The 18,821-nt window shown below is 41.0% G+C and overlaps 1 protein-coding gene across 1 annotated transcript in view; it reads right to left on the bottom strand.

Annotated features, from left to right (window-relative positions):
• LOC124277435 (TBC domain-containing protein kinase-like protein) overlaps positions 1-18,817 on the bottom strand; it is a 38,965-nt gene extending 20,148 nt beyond the window's left edge. The window contains 16 exon segments of the mRNA XM_046713134.1: positions 3-141; positions 483-576; positions 4,120-4,314; positions 4,835-5,016; positions 5,154-5,481; positions 6,965-6,977; positions 7,158-7,219; positions 9,835-9,890; positions 10,913-10,982; positions 11,676-11,817; positions 13,581-13,654; positions 14,421-14,476; positions 14,479-14,534; positions 16,213-16,285; positions 17,596-17,830; positions 18,729-18,817. Coding sequence (XP_046569090.1) covers positions 3-141; positions 483-576; positions 4,120-4,314; positions 4,835-5,016; positions 5,154-5,481; positions 6,965-6,977; positions 7,158-7,219; positions 9,835-9,890; positions 10,913-10,982; positions 11,676-11,817; positions 13,581-13,654; positions 14,421-14,476; positions 14,479-14,534; positions 16,213-16,285; positions 17,596-17,788 — 1,733 coding nt within the window. The 5' untranslated portion in view covers positions 17,789-17,830; positions 18,729-18,817.
• Between the last annotated feature and the right edge of the window lie 4 nt (positions 18,818-18,821).

Below are 18,821 nucleotides of genomic sequence, written 5' to 3'. Positions count from 1 at the left end.
ACCTTGGCAGTAGTGTTATGGGAGGGTTGGTCTTAATGAGGCCAGCTTTCCGCAGCGCCGTCTCCAGGTCACCACCAGCGAGTCTCCACAAGTAATAAACTTCTTCCATGCTTCTTTCCGACAAATGGTCTTCACATAGATCTTGAGGATTGAGACAAAAGGAAACATTCTAATACTCGTTACATTTGATGGGCTACACGATACATCATTTCTCATTTTGTATAAAAATAAGGACATATATGAATATGCAATCACGATATCAGAAACATGCATCATTATCCAGCTTACTTGAAAATAAGCTATCATCAAATGATAATGCATAATATTTGGAATATCAAAACAAATACACTGAACTGTCCACAACAAAATAAGGTTATCATTGACGATGACCAGTGGCTTAAGCCATTTAGACATCTTGGACATATTTCCTGACGTTTTTTCTAAAATTAACAAATCCTGGAAAACAAAAGTGTAATCCTGACCATTGATGTTGGCATCTTCATTGAGAACTGGCAACTCAAGGTCGGCACATCGCAGGTGGGCAGAGAAGAGAGGGTATCCATTCTTGTACGGGATCTGTAGTCAGCACAACACAAATCATGCACAAGAACAGTATCCTGTGGTCCTTATATTTTATATTGAATTGTAAGCTCTTTTCCTGTAGGAAATATGTAATTTTCTGAATAAAATTGATATTTAATACTTATCCTGACTCATGCTCTTTTTTGCTTGTCTTCTTCTTCTTGCGAACATAGTGGAACACTTGTATCTCCCTAATTGAAGCTCCCTTCAATTCAAAATCACTAATCAATACTCACCAAGAGTTGCCTCTCTTTGCCCCTTTTGGCGGGAAAAGTGGCGCCTCCACATCCCACATGCTTCACTCTCTCCTGTTTAACGAGCCCGACACTTGAATTTTCAGGGAAATCCAAAAGTGTCATGTTGGGAGGATGGGAGGGCTTACCTCATGAGTCAGGATAAGTATAAAATATCAATTTTATTCAGAAAATTACATATTTTTCCTTATCCTGACTCATGCTCTTTTTTGCTTGTAGAATCCGACGGAATCCGAGGTGGGAACAGATACTTTGGATTTTAATTAGTGATTTAGATGTAATAACCCCCTACGGGAACTTCATAATGGCACTGTAATTAAATTAATTTCTGCTGCTATCATACATAAGTTCCACCAGCTGCCATAGATGGGGGTACTACAATATTAAAATAATATAGGAATAAGCGACTCCAAAGTGGAGAAGCGACCCAATAGTACATGTAACATAGGTACTGGGTTTTAAGACTAATGTAGGACTAGATTTCCAAAAGCAGCCCTCCATAATGGTATTCAACGAGCAATTTCCATGTAGAACGAGTGTCAAGCCAGTGCTCTGATTTCGTGAGGATTAGATGCTCCTGGAGTCCTGCAGCCTTGTAGGCTCGAAGTATGACAGTTCTGATCCATATCGATATCGTGGTACGTGAGACTTCGGTCTCAGTCGCTGTAGATAGAGGGATGAATAACCGCTTGAGTTTTCTTCGCCTCGTTTTGGATCGTTGTAAATAAACTTTGAGTGCTCTCACTGGGCATAATGATAGATCAAGCGTATCATGAGGTCCGAGTATCGAGGAAAGTGCAGGGACGTGGAATAATCTGTCTGGTTGACCTGGCATTTGATTCTTGGCGATAAAGTCCCATCGCAGTCCCATATGCACTGTGTTTTGATTCTCATCAAAACGTGTTCTCTCGTAGTCTAGAGCATGGATTTCTGATACTCTGGCTGCCGTTGCTAGGGATAGCAGGAACAGTGTTTTCTGCATCAGAAATTCGAACGATGTTGATTTCAGTGGTTCATAAGCCTCACTTGTGAGGTGTTGGAGCACTATATTTAGATCCCATGCTGGAGCGCAAAATCTCTGTTTCTGATCCTCCAATCGGAATGAACGTAGCAAGGCCAGTAACTCAGGCGTTTTCGTTACCTTGACACCCGTTCTCATAGTTATCACTGCGAGATACGTAGATAGTGTCGAGCCTTTTAGACGTTTGGTTTGTCGTAGGTGACAAAGGTAGTCTGCCACTTGAGGGTGTGTAGCATTTCTAGCTGTAAATCCCTTTTTTGCAGCGTATGTCTCAAAACTGTGCCACTTGTCATCATACAAGTTGCGCGTAGAGTTGCGCAAAGCAAGCGTGACTGCTTTTGCCGCTCTGGCTGAATAACCTCTCTTGTTTAAACACACTTTAATACAGTCCATACGTGAAGTTGGAATGCTCCTGGGTTTTCGTGCGCTTGTTTTGTGTGAGGGTGTACAAGTAGATTCGAGCGCTTTGGTAGTTGTAGTATTGGTTGTCCGATTTCTTGAATTAGAATGGGAAACCACGTTCTCGCTGGCCAGTAGGGCGCGACCAAAATCAGTTGAAGGCTCTGAGTTTGTCTGATTTTCTGTAACACCCTTGGTATTAGCGCTGGCGCCGGAAACGCATACGCGTTGAGGCCTTCCCAGGATATGCTTAGAGAGTCCGTGACCCACGCTTGTGGATCCGGGACTGGTGAGACGAATGTTGTTAGCTGATTGTTGAAGCGAGTGGTGAATAGGTCTATTAATGGAGCTCCTATTTCCATGATAATCTGAGCGAAGATTTCTGGGTGGAGTTTCGATTCCGTTGGTGACAGTAGATATGGCCGAGAGAGTGTGTCTGCTAGTACATTCTTGGCTCCGGGAATGTGGCATGCTCTGACATGAATGTTTAGATCGTCGATCAGATCGAACAGTTGGAAGCATAGAGTCAATAGGTTCAATGATCTCGTTGAACCTTGTTTGTTTATATAAAACGCCACTGTTGAGTTGTCGGTGTGGATCATTAGGTGCGCATTCTGTAGAATGGTGCTCCAATGAAGTAGGGCGTTGATTACTGCTTTCATTTCGAGCCTGTTTATGTGCAGTTTGCTCTCTTCTTGGTTCCATAACCCTGATGCCGTCCGGTTGGCGAGATGAGCTCCCCAACCTTGGAGCGACGCGTCTACATAGAGATGGGTTTTGAACTCCGGCTCTGTTCAATAGATGCCTTCGCAAACATTCGACCTCCTGGTCCACCAAAGTAGATGAGGTCTGAGGTAATTGATGAGGACCTGTAACGGGCGTAACTGTAGTTTGCTTCTGGCTGTCATGTCTTGTGCTGACGTGAGGAGACCCAACAGACTCTGCCACTGTCGTAGTGGTAACGGAGAGAGTTAGGCTTGTGGAATGGTCTGTTGGATCTTGAGCCATCGGTCCTCTGGTACGACGATATGATTCTGTGTCGTGAGGAATCGAATGCCTAGAAATTGCAGGTCTTGCGTAGGTTCTAGGTCCGACTTGAGTAGATTCACTAACCATCCTAGCTGTGTTAGTAGCTTGATGGTGAAATTCAGTTGTAGTTTGAGACGCTCTGGATCTTGATCTACTTGAATCCCGTCGTTGAGGTAGAACGCACTGCGTAGCCCTTGACGATGTAGGTAAGTGACGATGGGTTTCGTTACTCTTGTGAACAACCAGGGGGCCGATGATATTCCAAATGGTAGTACCTTCCATTGGTAATGTAGCCCATCTAGAGTAAACCGTAGGTACTTCCTCAAGTCGGGATGTATCGGGATATGCAGGTAGGCATCCTGTAGATCTATACTGGCCATGTAGTCCATCGGACGAACGAGGTGCAGTAGATGAGGTAGATGTATCATGTGAAACGCTGGCGGTTTGCGTAGATAATCCCTGTTGAACGTGCTCATGTTGTAGATGAGTCGGAACTTTTCCTTGGAATTTTTCTTGGGCACTAGGAAAACTGGGGAGTAGAAACCTGGCTCGATGTTTACTTGATCCACGATTTCTATGGCCTACTTGGTTAGGAGAGATGAAACAGCTTCTCGTAACTTTAGTAGTTGTTGTGCCTGGAAGTCGAACTTGTAAGGGTTGACTGTAAGCGGAGGTGTGGCCTGTAGTTGGATTCGATATCCGTGTTGAAGGATGTTGGAGACATATGGATCTTGTAGTATTCCCCAGTTCTCCCAGTGCAGTTGAAGGCGTCCACCCACTTGTGAAGGTTCTACAGGAACGGCTGGGGGTGGAAGACTCCAGTCCTTTTCGAACCCGTCTTTCATCGTCGATAGTTGTGGGAGCCTCTGGGTGCCCTGCCTCTTCCAGATCCTCCCCTGTAGTTGCCAAATGGGCGGCGAAAAGAGTCCTTTCCACCTCTGGATCTGGCCATCTTCCTGTCCCGTGCTCTCTGTAAACCAGTGAACTTCGATCTTCGAGGAGTATCTCTGTGATGTCTGCTTGATGACGCTAGTCAGAGTGTCAATCGATTTAATCATGAGGACTTCTCTTGAATCCTTGATGACTTCTTTAGAGACTTTATCAATTCCTCCAGCGAAGATGGAAGGCGTTGACCATGGGGCTGTGAATAGAGGTGCTGTGAACTGTTCACCCCAACTACAGGTGGTGAGGTGACCTTGACGACGAGCCTGAGTAAGAGCTGCTGAGATGGATGAAAGGTGATCCGTCAAGAATTGCTGGTCCTTCTTCTGTATAAGGAGGGCCGAGTATATCATTCTGTCGTCTTCTGATGTAGAATCTCGGAATCTAGTGATGAGAGTTTCATTAATAGTTCTGGATCTGTTGAGGCCGAAAAACATTCTTCTGGTCATAGTTTCGACTTGAGCCAGCTTGCGATCCTCGATCTTGTACGTCTTGGCCTTGGCATCGTTGATGACTTTAAAGTTATCGTCGATTTCTTGAGCTTTGTAGAATGGGTCCATGTATGAGCAAAGAACTTCTTGGCGTTGAACTGAGGTAAGTGCGGCGCCTGAGCTTTAGTGGCTGTTTGGAAAGCTGTATCCAAGTTCTGTGGAACCGTTGCTATAGGGTCAATCGGAGGTAGGGTGATCGTGTCTGTGTCGTCCTCCCTCATGAGATAGGTGTGAGCCAGGTTGTTGTCTTTAGACGGCGAAGCCAGGTCCAGGTTGTTGGCCATCCAGTAGCGTATCTCTGCGTCGGAGAATATGATGCCTCCATCATCTTCGGTATCCGGAGCGTTGGTAAGAGGCCGATGATACTCTTCCGATGGTGACTGAGGTGGAGTTCTGTATACTTGAAGAACTGTGCATGGCGACGTATGAGGAGACCTGACTGGAGACTTTCGCGTATGAGGCGATCAACGAGGTGAACGGCGAGGCGATCGACGTGGAGAACGGCGAGGAGATCGACGTGGAGAACGCCCTGACGAGCTGCGTCTGTAAGGTAACCTTTGCGGAGATCTACGTTGTGGTGAACGACGATAGCCTCGCGAAGCTCTTGGGGAATCCCTCGATGACCTTCTAGACGAAGATGACTTGGAGTCTGTAACTGGAGTCCTTCGCGAAGGCTCAGGTCCTGGGCTGGTTGTTTCTTCTCCAGTCCGTAGCGGTCTTCCATCAACTTCTTAATTTGTTGAACCAGGTCGCCCGGGACGGTCTGCGAAGTTGTAGTAGCTGCCCTATCTGCGTTGGTAGCGACGGGACCCATGGGAAGTTCGTCTAGTCCTCAGCGTTGATACATCGGGCTGATTGAGGATCTGCGCTGACGTCACTGTAGCTGACACCGGTCGTTTCTTGCGATGAACATCAGGTATGATGAGCGGCTGCTCATCATACAGGCCCTGTTCTGCGGCGGGAACAATCTCGGCTGAGAAAGTTCTTGCTGACTGCGTTGTTTTCCCCTTGGTAGTAGACGCTGCCCTGGGGTGCGGAGTCTGCGTTGTGACGTAGATGCCCTCTTAGTCTTAGGCTGCGACGACGGGAGGTCTAGTGATGCAGGACGCTTCTTGGAGACGGCGGACTGCATCCCACGCCTCTCCTCTGAGGGTAACTCCAGCGGAACACCAGATGGGAGGGGGTCGTCCGACAGCAGTTCACTTGCAAGGGGTTCAGTAGCATTAGCCATGCCTAGACTCTGTTTACGTGACCTATCTGCTGCGCGTCTCAGGACGCAAAGTAAATATTTGTTAAAAGCAGAATTAGATAAATTAATACAGAAACTGCAACGTGAACTGAAAGCACATGGTACAGTACAGCTAGGGCATATTAAATGCGGATCAGCAGCAGAAAAAACATAACTTGCAAACAGTACAGATTTTCATCAACGTAATCTACTGAACAATCACGGCGTAAACCGCGAATAAACAGCAGTAAATACGAGTAAATACGAATAAATATCAAACCATATTGTTGAAGGATACTAGCTAAACCTCTATAAGAGACTTGTAGAGGTAACTAAGTAAGAATAATCAAAGGATATAGTGCCGTAGGGAGACACAGGCGCTCTCACATCCTGCTCACTGGGCGAAGAAGGAGAGAGTGAAGCATGTGGGTTGTGGTGGCGCCACCTTTCCCGCCAAAAGGGGCAAAGAGAGGCAACTCTTGGTGAGTATTGATTAGTGATTTTGAATTGAAGGAAACTTCAATTAGGGAGATACAAGTGTTCCACTATGTTCGCAAGAAGAAAAAGACAAGCATGAGTCAGGATAAGGAAAAATAATATTTCTCTAATCTTGACCATTTGAATAACTGGAGTTTTATCTTCATGCCACAAAATAATCATTTAAGAAGATGTGGTTGGTGAGTGAGTGAGTGAGTGAGAGTGAATGAGTGAGTTGGGTTTTACTCCGCTTTTAGCAATATTCCAGCAATTTCACGGTGGGGTACACAAGGAATGGGCTTCACACGTTGTACCCATCGTTTTGGATATGACGAGCGAATGCTTTAACCACTAGGCTATCCCACCACTCCTGTTACTGCCTGAAATGTGTCTCACACTAACGGGAACTGATATGATAAAAATGCTTCATCAGTCGTGGATAATTCATCAGTCAGACACCTGGCGTGGATAATCACCTCTTTTTTAAACGCTTGGCAGTTTCTTAACAAGAATGGATGCTTTCTCATTGAGATATTCTCACTGCTGGAGTTGGTCTCAAACAAAGGAAAAAACCATCAAAGTTACTCACACGCTGTACACATTCACACAGAAAGATAAAATATAATCATATCTTCGGCACCAAAAGAATTAACATACCATTTAGAGCTGGCAGCTTGGCAAGACAAGTTTCTTAACAGACATGGAATTGGTTTCAGGCATTGAGGAATTCTCACCGTTTAGATGGCAACCGAGTCAAACATAGGCGAAGAAAGTCTAAACCATCTTTGGAAAGTTCCTGAAATTGAAACAAATATATATGTATGAATATACAATGTCATTTAGGAAGTGGTCAAATGTGGCATGTGTTATATTTGGGATTACACTAGAGTCTAAAGTACAGATTCTAGAAGTTTTGGAGGATTTAGTCCCATCTGGGATTTCAACATATGTCATCAATCACTTCAAAGTAGGAAAATACAACATACTTATAGTACTGTTAACCTGACAGGAATCGCATCATATAAACCACAAATCAATGATGCCCTGCTGTCTTAGATATACATGGGGCTGCTGAGAGCAAGTGAGAAAGGTTATATCTGCAATGAGCAGTGTTTCAGTTCTATCACTGCTTCTTAGCAGTGTGAGAAACAGGTGAAAGTGATGCAGATATTTTTCATGAACACAGTGTGTTCTGAAGGGTCCGTGAAGAACTGATGTTCTCGGACACAGTGCTTGCTATAGCACGAATACACCTGAAGCGTGGCAAGGACATTAGCTTTTCATGCTGCACGAGATTCTGTGCGAAGTTAGACTGCGTACGGTTAACAGATGTAAAACTTTCAGTTTTTAGGCGCTGGTGACAGGTTGTTGATGGGTAGCTCGCTCCAAGTGATAGGTTTTCAACTAGAATAGTATAGATTAAATAGAAATAGAAATACACATAGTTGGGAGAATTATCCATTACCATTCAACATTTACTAGAAAGACAGTTTCTTCATATCAAGTTCAATCTTCATTATTTATTAGTTTATTTTACATTTCTCAGTGTGTTAAAAAGGGGATTTCACGTTTAGTTGATTAAAAGGGGATTTCACATTTAGTTGATCAAAAGGGGATTTCACGTTTAGTTGATCAAAAGGGGATTTCATGTTTAGTTGATCAAAAGGGGATTTCACGTTTAGTTGATCAAAAGAGGATTTCACATTTAGTTGATCAAAAGGGGATTTCACGTTTAGTTGATCAAAAGGGGATTTCACATTTAGTTGATCAAAAGGGGATTTCACGTTTAGTTGATCAAAGGGATTTCACGTTTAGTTGATCAAAAGGGATTTCACATTTAGTTGAATAAAAGGATTTCACATTTAGTTGATCAAAAGGGATTTCACGTTTAGTTGATCAAAAGGGATTTCACGTTTAGTTGATCAAAAGGGGTTGATCAAAAGGGGATTTCACGCGTTGATCAGTTGATCAAAAGGGGATTCCACGTTTAGTTGATCAAAAGGGATTTCAGCGTTTCAGTTGATCAAAAGGGATTTCACGCTTAGTTGATCAAAAGGGGATTTCACGTTTAGTTGATCAAAGGGGATTTCACGCTTAGTTGATTGAAAGGTAAGTCAAAATTTAGGCAGTTTAGTTTAACTTCCACTGCAAAACATAGGTATTTTAGTTTAATTTCCACTGCGTACCACAGTGAGTGAGTGAGTATGGTTTTACACCACTTTTAGCAATATTCCAGCAATATCATGGCAGGAGACACCAGAAATGGGCTTCACACATTGTACCGCTGTAGGGAATCGAACCTGAGCAAACACTTTAACCACCAGACTACCCCACCGCCCCTCCATGAACACAGAGAAACCAAGGCTCGAAATTAGGGTGAATGTTTCAATCCGTAAACAGAAAGCATCCTGCCATGCCAAATGAAAGCAGTTCTGCACTGGGAATGTCTGTATCACTACACTCTTCTCCCTGCTCAGGTTAATTGTCAGAATTAATTCAACAACGAGCAAATTGCCTGAAACCTTTATGTGTGGAGTTTGTGAACATATCACGGAATCAGAGTATGATGATAATTATTGTGGTCACCCAATCTGTGAGTGAGTGAGTGAGTTTAGTTTTACACCTCATTCAGCAATATTCCAGCTATATGGCAGTCATCTAGAAATAATCGAGGCTGGACCAGACAATCCAGTGATCAACAACATGAGCATCGATCTGCGCAATTGGGAACCAATGACATGTGTCAACCAAGTCAGTGAGCCTGACCATCCGATCCCGTTAGTCGCCCAGCCCAATCTGTAATCTTTCATAACACAATAGTGGCATATTGAACCTGAGATAAGTGGGGATTGATGCATCTTTTTATCACCTGTTTGTTTGCCACACTCAGCAATATTCTAAGTATATATTGCCTGTTGGCCAACTAAAATATTGATATCAATTCATGTAACTGGGAAACAATAACATGATGTACAGTCAACCATTTCACAAAGCTTGACCACTGCATCCACTTAGTTGCCTCTTATGACAAGCATAAGTTCCTCAGGGCCTTTTAGCCGGGAGTGTGAGTGAGTTAAAATTTATAGTCACATCGGCAGTAATTCAACCATATCATGACTATGAAAGCTAACCTAGAAACCCCACTTTTTCCTTTATGGATAGGCAAAGTTGACCTGATTTGTATGCAAGGGAGTGAGTCAGTTGGATTTTACGCCATTGTTAGCAATATTCGAGCAATATCACGGCAGGGGACACCAGAAATGGGGTTCACTCATTATACCCATGTGGGGAATTGATCCCAGGTCTTCGGCGTGACGAGAAAACACTGTAACCACTGAGCTACCCAACAGCCCCAGATTTGTACGTCACCCCATGATGTTACTGGAAGGGGTATGTACCCTCTGTACTCACATGAAGCTGTTTCTCGATGCCCTGGTCTTGTGATATCACATCCAGAGGATCCATGTCTGAAAATTGACAGTTTTAAAGTTAATGTAGATTCTGATACAATAACACATCAAAAACATGCAAGCAATGACAGAAATATTTCATCATATCTGACAGGATGATAGAGTGGTTTAATGAGACGTCATGATTCACAATTGTATGAAAAGTTTACTTTGATGTTCACATGTTTTTCTTGAGATTGCTGTCCAGATGTAAACACATCAGGGTTCCTACATCCCTGGGAAAAACCAGGCAGGAATAATGTAATAACATTTGTTTAATTTATTTGGACACTTTCATTTTTTAGTCTTGGTTTTCAAATATCTTGGAAAAGGTCATATCAAGACACAGCACATTGAAATCTCTCCCTCACATCCTTCATGTTGGCTTTTTCCAAGTCTTGAACAGTAATTAACTTCATTAAAGAGAAAGGGACAGCCAGGTAGAAAGGATGGAGACGGCACAGCAATGAATCAATAAAGATGGCTGTCCCTTTCTCTGCACTCTTCCCCTGAAAAGTAATATAATGATGACATTTTTTTAAAGAAATCCATTTTGGTGGTGTCCCAAAAGAAAATATAATTATTTACTGCAGTTCTTAAATGAGAGGATACATACTATTTATATTTATGTGGCAATTTTGTACAATGATAAAATTTGCTATTCATCGGTCCGTTTCTGACTCAAACGGACTGTAGTTGTTGTGTTCCTGAGTATACTTGAAATAAGACATACTGTATAAAATTGAGGGAAAATCATACAAGAAAGAGCTATACAAACTCCTAGAAGCTAACTTGCTTCATTGTTCACACAGTTCAGTCCGCACTCGATAAAGTCAAACTCCATCGTAATCACACAAAGTGAAGGTCAAATATGGAGAAACCGATATCATTGTATTTCTGAAAATTAACTAATTTTTAAAAATTCTTTTAATCATGAAGCAGCTCAACTCAACTCTCTTGGATAAATTACATTTTGAATTGTATTTCAGTATTAAGGTAGGAAAGTTCAACATCAGGAAATCATGCACAAGTGTACTTACCAGAATCTAGAAGCTTCATCACCTTCTCAAAAATGTGTTCCAGTGGTAAGTTTTCCCATAACTCTTTTCCCTGAAAGACGAATAATGACTTTCAGAAAAAAAGCATCAAAATTGAAAATAGCAGACATGGTTTTAGATTAAATAAGAAAGGTAATTTTCTAAATAGCAAGTTTCTTGGATATCAGTGAGTCTCTTAAACCCCACACAACAGTAATTTGTCTTGCCAATAACAAGAAATAGTTTTAAAAATAAATCTTATACCTCTCTGACATTACTATTTAAAACTTGTTACTTACAAACTTGCATATTTGAAAACTAGTTAATAATAAACTGGCTATTTAGAAACTTGGTACTTAGAATCCATCCTTGATAATCTTCAGGGTATATGTTACGATAAATCTCCACTATACCCTGGATGCATCTACGGCTCGGCCCGATGATTTTATTACCTAGATGCATCCAGGGTAGTGTGGAGATTTATCGTAACATATACCCTGGAGATTATCGAGGATGCTTAGAATCTTGATATTCAGAAACATGCTATTTAGCAGTTTAGAATGTTGCTACTTAAAGCTTAGCTATTTAGACAGTGCCACTCAAAACCTTGCTTATCACAAACTTGCGACTTAGAAGTTAGAAAAAATTGATATTTATGTAGATACTTATAATACCCGTTATCTTTATTATGGATATCAAAGACATAACTATATCATCATCATCATCATCATCATCATCATCATCATCATCATCATCATCACCCTACCGTGAAGGCTTCCATGACGATGATACCTAGTGACCATGTGTCAACCTTGAAGCAGGGTACAGGCTGGACATTTGTCTCATATGTGTCGTCCAGTTCTGTGGGGCCTCCACACAGTACCTCAGGGGCCATGTACTTTGGGTGACTAAATGGCAAAATTATGGGAATAGAATTAAAGAACAATCGTTCTGATTGGAATAAAAACATAAATTCTATATATTTATTTTTCACATACCAACCAAATGTTTTGCTATCTGTAGGTTCCCAAAAAATGTCTGGAGGCAATGCAGGGACTTTTTAATATGATAAAATATAATAGCCCATATCCCCTTTTACAGTGATTGTGTTTTGTTTTGAATATTTATGTGTAAATATTTATATTGAAGCATTGTACAAGATTTTATCACCATTCTGAAATTTGATTTGGGTCAATACCATGTTGAAAAATGAAAGAAATATTTTTCATCACTGGAAAAAATTGTGTGAACCTCTGACACCAATCCCTTGGGCTGTTTTCATTGATTAAAACAATATTTCAACCAGTGGAAACACCCTTGTCTCTCTGATTCCATTTTTCTGAACTTCACATTTTTAAGTAGGTGGATCTGTGTACCTAGCAAGATTTGGTGGTCACACATGCCATTGACCACTGGTTTGGTGGTCTTGCATGCCATCGACCACTGGTTTGGTGGTCTTGCATGCCATCGACCACTGGTTTGGTGGTCTTGCATGCCATCGACCACTGGTTTGGTGGTCTTGCATGCCATCGACCACTGGTTTGGTGGTCTTGCATGCCATCGACCATTGGTTTGGTAGTCATGCCTGCCATCGACCACTGGTTTGGAGGTCATGCGTGCCATAGACGATGAGTTTGGTAATCATACATGCCATTGTCCACTGGTTTGGTGGTCATGCGTGCCATTGATCACAGGTTTGGTGATCATACATGCCATCGACCATTGGTTTGGTGATCGTACATGACATAGACCAATGGTTTGGTGATCGTACATGCCATCGACCACTGGTTTGGTGATCTTACATGCCATCGACCACTGGCTACATAGTCAGGTATGCCATCGACCATTGGTTTGGTGATCGTACATGCCATCGACCACTGGCTACATAGTCATGTATGCCATCAACCATTGGTTTGGTGATCGTACATGCCATCGACCACTGGCTACATAGTCATGTATGCCATCGACCATTGGTTTGGTGATCGTACATGCCATCGACCAGTGGCTACATAGTCATGTATGCCATCGACCATTGGTTTGGTGATCGTACATGCCATCGACCACTGGCTACATAGTCATGTATGCCATCGACCATTGGTTTGGTGATCGTACATGCCATCGACCATTGGTTTGGTGATCGTACATGACATTGACCAATGGTTTGGTGATCGTATCACAATTGCCATCGACACCACTGGTTTGGTGATCGTCATACATGCCATCGACCATTGGTTTGGTGATCGTACATGCCATCAACCATTGGTTTGGTGATCTTACATGCCATCGACCACTGGCTACATAGTCATGTATGCCATCGACCATTGGTTTGGTGATCGTACATGCCATCGACCACTGGCTACATAGTCATGTATGCCATCAACCATTGGTTTGGTGATCTTACATGCCATCGACCACTGGCTACATAGTCATGTATGCCATCGACCATTGGTTTGGTGATCTTGCATGCCATCGACCACTGGCTACATAGTCATGTATGCCATCGACCATTGGTTTGGTGATCATGTATGCCATCGACCACTGGCTACAGAGTCATGTATGCCATCGACCACTGGCTACATAGTCATGTATGCCATCGACCACTGGTTTGGAGAGAGAGAGGGAGAGAGAGACCTATTGTATAGGCTAAGGCTAATGAAGCATGATCTCTTACCCGATGGGGAATGACACTGAGCTACCAGCATCTGTCATATAGTACATTCCATATTCAGACAGCTTCACCTTCCCCTGCAGGACAGACAAACAACGGTACCAATTAAATGATAATTAGAAGAAAAGTAATCATCGTAACAATACTGATTCTTCCTTTTTGATTAAAGAAAACAACCCCTATCATCACGTTCTGGGAATGCAGAATAATAATGAGAACTAAGATCACATATTCCACATGACAAAATAACAAACGAAGATCCAGTTTTGAAATATGGAGCACACCTACATTACTAAGTGTAATAAAAATAAAAGATTGGTTGACATTGAAGTATCTGAAAAATGCGGGGAGTTCACCCCACTCTGAAACTGCACTAGAGTGATAATGAACTGATAATTTACATTTGATTTAAGGATTTATCAATAGAATTATCAATAACATGTTGTTGGGTAACTATAACCTATAGGGCTGGGACGATACACTAAATCACGATACGATACATATCGCGATATTTTACCTGTGATACGATACGTATCACGATACATACACCTTGAAAGAATGACACGGTATCAAGATTTAAAATGATATATTTCAAGATATTTGTGTTTAACAATAACACTATTGTAATAAACAAACAAGTAACTCCATCATACTTGCGTATTTTTCTCTAAATAAAGTACTGTAACACGTTTAAGATAATACTGTTTTGAAAAAAAGTTGTGTAACGTTTTGTATCGATACACCAGTCCACGATACGATAGCTGTATCAAACTTAAATGTATCGCGATGCATCGATGCATAGGTGAATCGTCTCAGCCCTAATAACCTATGACTGCCACTTACTTCAGATGTAAAAAGGATGTTGTGTAGAGAGAGGTTATGATGTGTCACTCCCGACCGTTCAGATACTCCAACCCTTGTAGAATTTCAAATATTAGTGGCAAGAGGGTGGTTTCACTGAAAGAAAAAGGCCATATACATAGAATACTCAAAGTCAACCCATACTGTCTTCAGAAGACCAATATGGGCCACAGATGCCACGTGAAATCTTCATGAGATATGTTTGCAATGTCAGAGGAGCTGCATGCAGTATTGTGAAGCATAACTTACATAAGCATAAATTAAAATCAGTTTACAACTCATTTAGTACTTCAGTACTTCAGTACTTATTTAGTACTTCAACAGGGGTGGAAATAACTTTAAAACTGCTAGTGTACTCCGGTACAGTGGCACATGTAAATCACTTGCCCTGATCATTTTTCCACTATACCGGCCGTTTTCTTGTTGATTTTTTAAATAAACAACATTATTAACATTGGAAAGTCAACTGGACACCGGTACAGCATGATATACAAATTTGCATGCCCGACAGAAAAAAACACTGGACTCGGACGTCGGGCAATGGGTTATTTCCATCCCTGCTTCAACATGGTAATTAATCAGAAGATATCGTATGTCAAAATAATAAAATATACAACACATCAATAACCTACTCATGGCAACTAACAGGATTGGGTGGTCAGGCTCGCTGACTTGGTTGACACATATCCCAATTGCGTAGATCGATGCTCATGCTGTTGATCACTGGATTGTCTGGTCCAGATTTGATTTTTAGCAGACCGCGCCTTATGGCTGGAATATTGCTGAGTGCAGCCTTAAGCAACAACCATACCAAACCAAACACCTACTCATGGTTGAACTGAATACTGAGTTAGTGATGCTGTATTCTGTTGGATACAATTGGATACCTTTGTCCTTAGTTACAGATTAATTTATTCTTTTGTCTGCCCGAAGAGGTTTTAATAAAAGCAATAGTTTGCTCTATACACAGCTTTAGATCATTTACAAAATACAAATATGTTTAAAACAAAATACAATCCCTACTGTTATAGCCATCAAATATATATCTGGCAAGGGAGGAACACAGTAATTGTGCTCTATACCCATCCAGATTTCATTTACAAAAACAAACCAAATAACATAAAATAGCAACAAAAATATATCAAACATGGGTTGAGTATAGTTGGGCTTTTTCTTTTTTGGTTGATACATATATTTTTCAAAAGATATGGATTTTATAAAAGACATGTGATACCTTTATTATAGTTCATCATATTTTAATATGTTGCCAAATGTGCTGTTCATTATGTCTCCCTAGCCTTTCAACGTAACATACTGCCTGATGAACAAGTTAGTTAGAATTAATACAAATAATGATATGGCCACTTATATAGCACTGAAATCCACAACACAGGGACATGCTCTAAGCGCATACAACATAATGGACATTATTACCCCGGATAACCCAAGCTGCCTGTGAGGCGCTAGGTTAATAGTAATATGACTTATCCTACCGGGTACCCATTTTCTGCTGGGTGTACAGAGGCAATTTCGAACAAAAACTCACTTGCCTAAGGTGAGACCACATAGGTGCTTCATTTTGGGACAAGACAGGTCTAAGAAACTCTGAGGAATCAAGCTGCCATACACGGTCACCCATCCAAGGACTCTCTGTGGCCAACGCTGCTGAACTTCACCTGATTTGTGACCTGGTGTACCACACACCGCCACAGGAGTACTGAAACTATTGAGCTTTTCAGATCTTGTTTTCATTTTTCTCGAGTTGATATCTTACCTGGAAAATTTCCCAGTTTGGTAGACTTTGGATAAATTTTCTGTGTAGTGTTCTGATACCACAATCAGTCTCTCTGGAACAAACACATTTAATCAATATACATTTTCACAGTGTTCTGATAAAGCAGTTCAGTGATGTATAATACATTCATTTACAACACTTAAATCCGCACACACATAATACATCACATTGCAAATAATACTGGTGTAAAAGAAATACCATAATAATAGGAACCACTAGGTATTGTAAATTGTCTAGTAGTTCTCGGTTGGCTATAAATAGCATAACAGTCACAATGCCATCAAGCCAATATGTTTCTTCCTAATAAAATATGATCTTCAATTTCTGAATTTAAAAACAAAGGAATCAAGGTTTTGTTTCAAACGCAAAATGAAAGAACATCAACTTCTGAAGCAATATATGATGCATTGTATCATGATCGCATCATTACACTACTGCATCACAATACTGTATCATTGATCGCATCAAAGTTTAGACTTTGGGGATTTTATTTATTTACTATAATAAATCATGCAATCACATAGGAATACATTAAAAACCCTGAATCATGACTTTTACACATTCTTTCTTCCCACCAAAGTTACTTAGACTTTGGGGATTTTCCCGTTCTCGTATTATTTACCTCGCAACACCTAATTATCTCCCTTCTTTCTATCCAATCAGAACACGTCATAAGATTCAACTTGACTAAATAGGCAATATCATTAAACATTTAATGGCCCTGAATCATGACTGAGTTCTGTCTAGAAGAAACGCTTTGGCGCATCACGCAGGGGAAGAAATTTAGTTTTTCTCGAAGCATACATTGCATGATCACTTTTGAAACAATATTTGCACTAAAATCTGATTGCAATCACGAAGTCTCAACGCGTTCGATTAGAACAGAGGTTACGTAGGAAGATATGACAGGAGTAACCTCTGTGGGAAGAGAATGAGTTTTACATTGCAAGCAATATTCCACTAATATCATAGCACGTTCGCTTAAAATACACTAACAGGCTTCAGTATTGTACCAATGTGGACCTGTATGTAAAGGTTCCAAAGACTGAGGAACCTAGTCTCACACTTCCTAAACTGCATTATTTCCCCTTACGTCAAGTCCTTTCTACAATGCTGTTACCCCAAAAGAAGCAAGTCTAGATTTCATCAGGTTCTAAATCTCCCATCTCACTGGGGCTCCTTTTCAATTTAAAACAAATTATTTGTTTTGATGAAAATTATGTTCTATGAGTAACCCTGTGTTGTAAAGTATTCTTACTCACAGCATAGCTAATGCATTCTTTCATACTATCAATTTTGTCATTAGTGAAACCGTGAATGCATGTAGAAGTACTAACAACATGGAATTCTACATCCACCTACCATTTTTGGTTTTAACTATATCCAGATACTTGCAAACAGCAGGATGCTCAAATGTTTTCAGGTACTGGTAGCGTCCCAGGACTTTTATGGAGTTTGGTGTGAGCGGCAGACCATTGGCACCACATTTGTCATTGGGATAACTTGCCGCAAAGAATGTTGAAACTCCATATTCTGCTTTCCCTAACCTACTCATGGTTGTATTATGTTATGAAATGCTTGTTGCTCCTGGCATAACCTGCAATGGAAGTTAATAGAGCTGAAGGGGTTATTGTCAGCACAGGTACTACAGATATGTACCCCAGGTACGTTTCTGTATACACATGTACCCTAAACAAAGTCAAACTACAGAAACGTACCCGGTACCCTAAACGACGGACGCGTCCATATTCTGCAACCCAAAACCAAAAGCGTATGTAGTTGTTCCTGTTCAGCTGATTGCGAGTGGTGTACGCTGTGCACCGTGAAATATTCGTTACTGTGTATGTTCTTATATAACGCAATCAAATGCATCTAACAGTATGACAGAAAACTCCACAATGCAGAATGGAATCGTCCAAGGGTACGTTTCTGTATTCTGATTTTGGCTAGGGTACATATCTGTATACAGGGACGTACCTGGGGTACACATCTGTAGTACCCGTGCCAAAAAACGACCCCCTTCAGCGTTAATAGAACTGTTACGGCTTTTACGGCTCTTGTGAATGACTAACACCTGAAATATGAGCAATAACATTCAGTCTAAATATTGATATTTTCAGAATTTGGTTTCATTTAAGAATCTGAACATTCACTTTCTATAACATCAAAAACTTTTACTGAAAGAAAAGAGTCAAAAGTACTAGATACCCAGGTACTGACAGTTAGGTCTATCAAGGTTTCTGAAAATGATAAATACCGATGGTGAGCTGAACAATTTGAAATGTTTGACAACAATGTAGAAATAAACAACAACATGGATAACATATCCGGACTATGACCGGGATCAGCTGATTTTAGCAAATGCTGATTCTCAACACTAGCGATGAAACAATATTTAAAAACAACACTTTCTGCAATGTTTAAAAACTGACATATTTGCACTAAAACATAGTACCACTCTGCGAAAGTAAAGGAAGACAATTGTGATATCTTACAAGAGTAAATGTGCTCAAATGCACACATTTCAACGCAGACACAAAATTTCACACCCCTTTCCCGGAACTAAGTTATCTCCCCTGAATGCCTCT

Source organism: Haliotis rubra, unplaced genomic scaffold, assembly GCF_003918875.1.
Source record: "Haliotis rubra isolate DU_JTF1 unplaced genomic scaffold, ASM391887v1 Scf221, whole genome shotgun sequence".
Classification (NCBI taxonomy): domain Eukaryota; kingdom Metazoa; phylum Mollusca; class Gastropoda; order Lepetellida; family Haliotidae; genus Haliotis; species Haliotis rubra.
The sequence above is the reverse complement of the archived record's forward strand: the minus strand, read 5'-3'. Positions and strand labels throughout refer to the sequence as shown.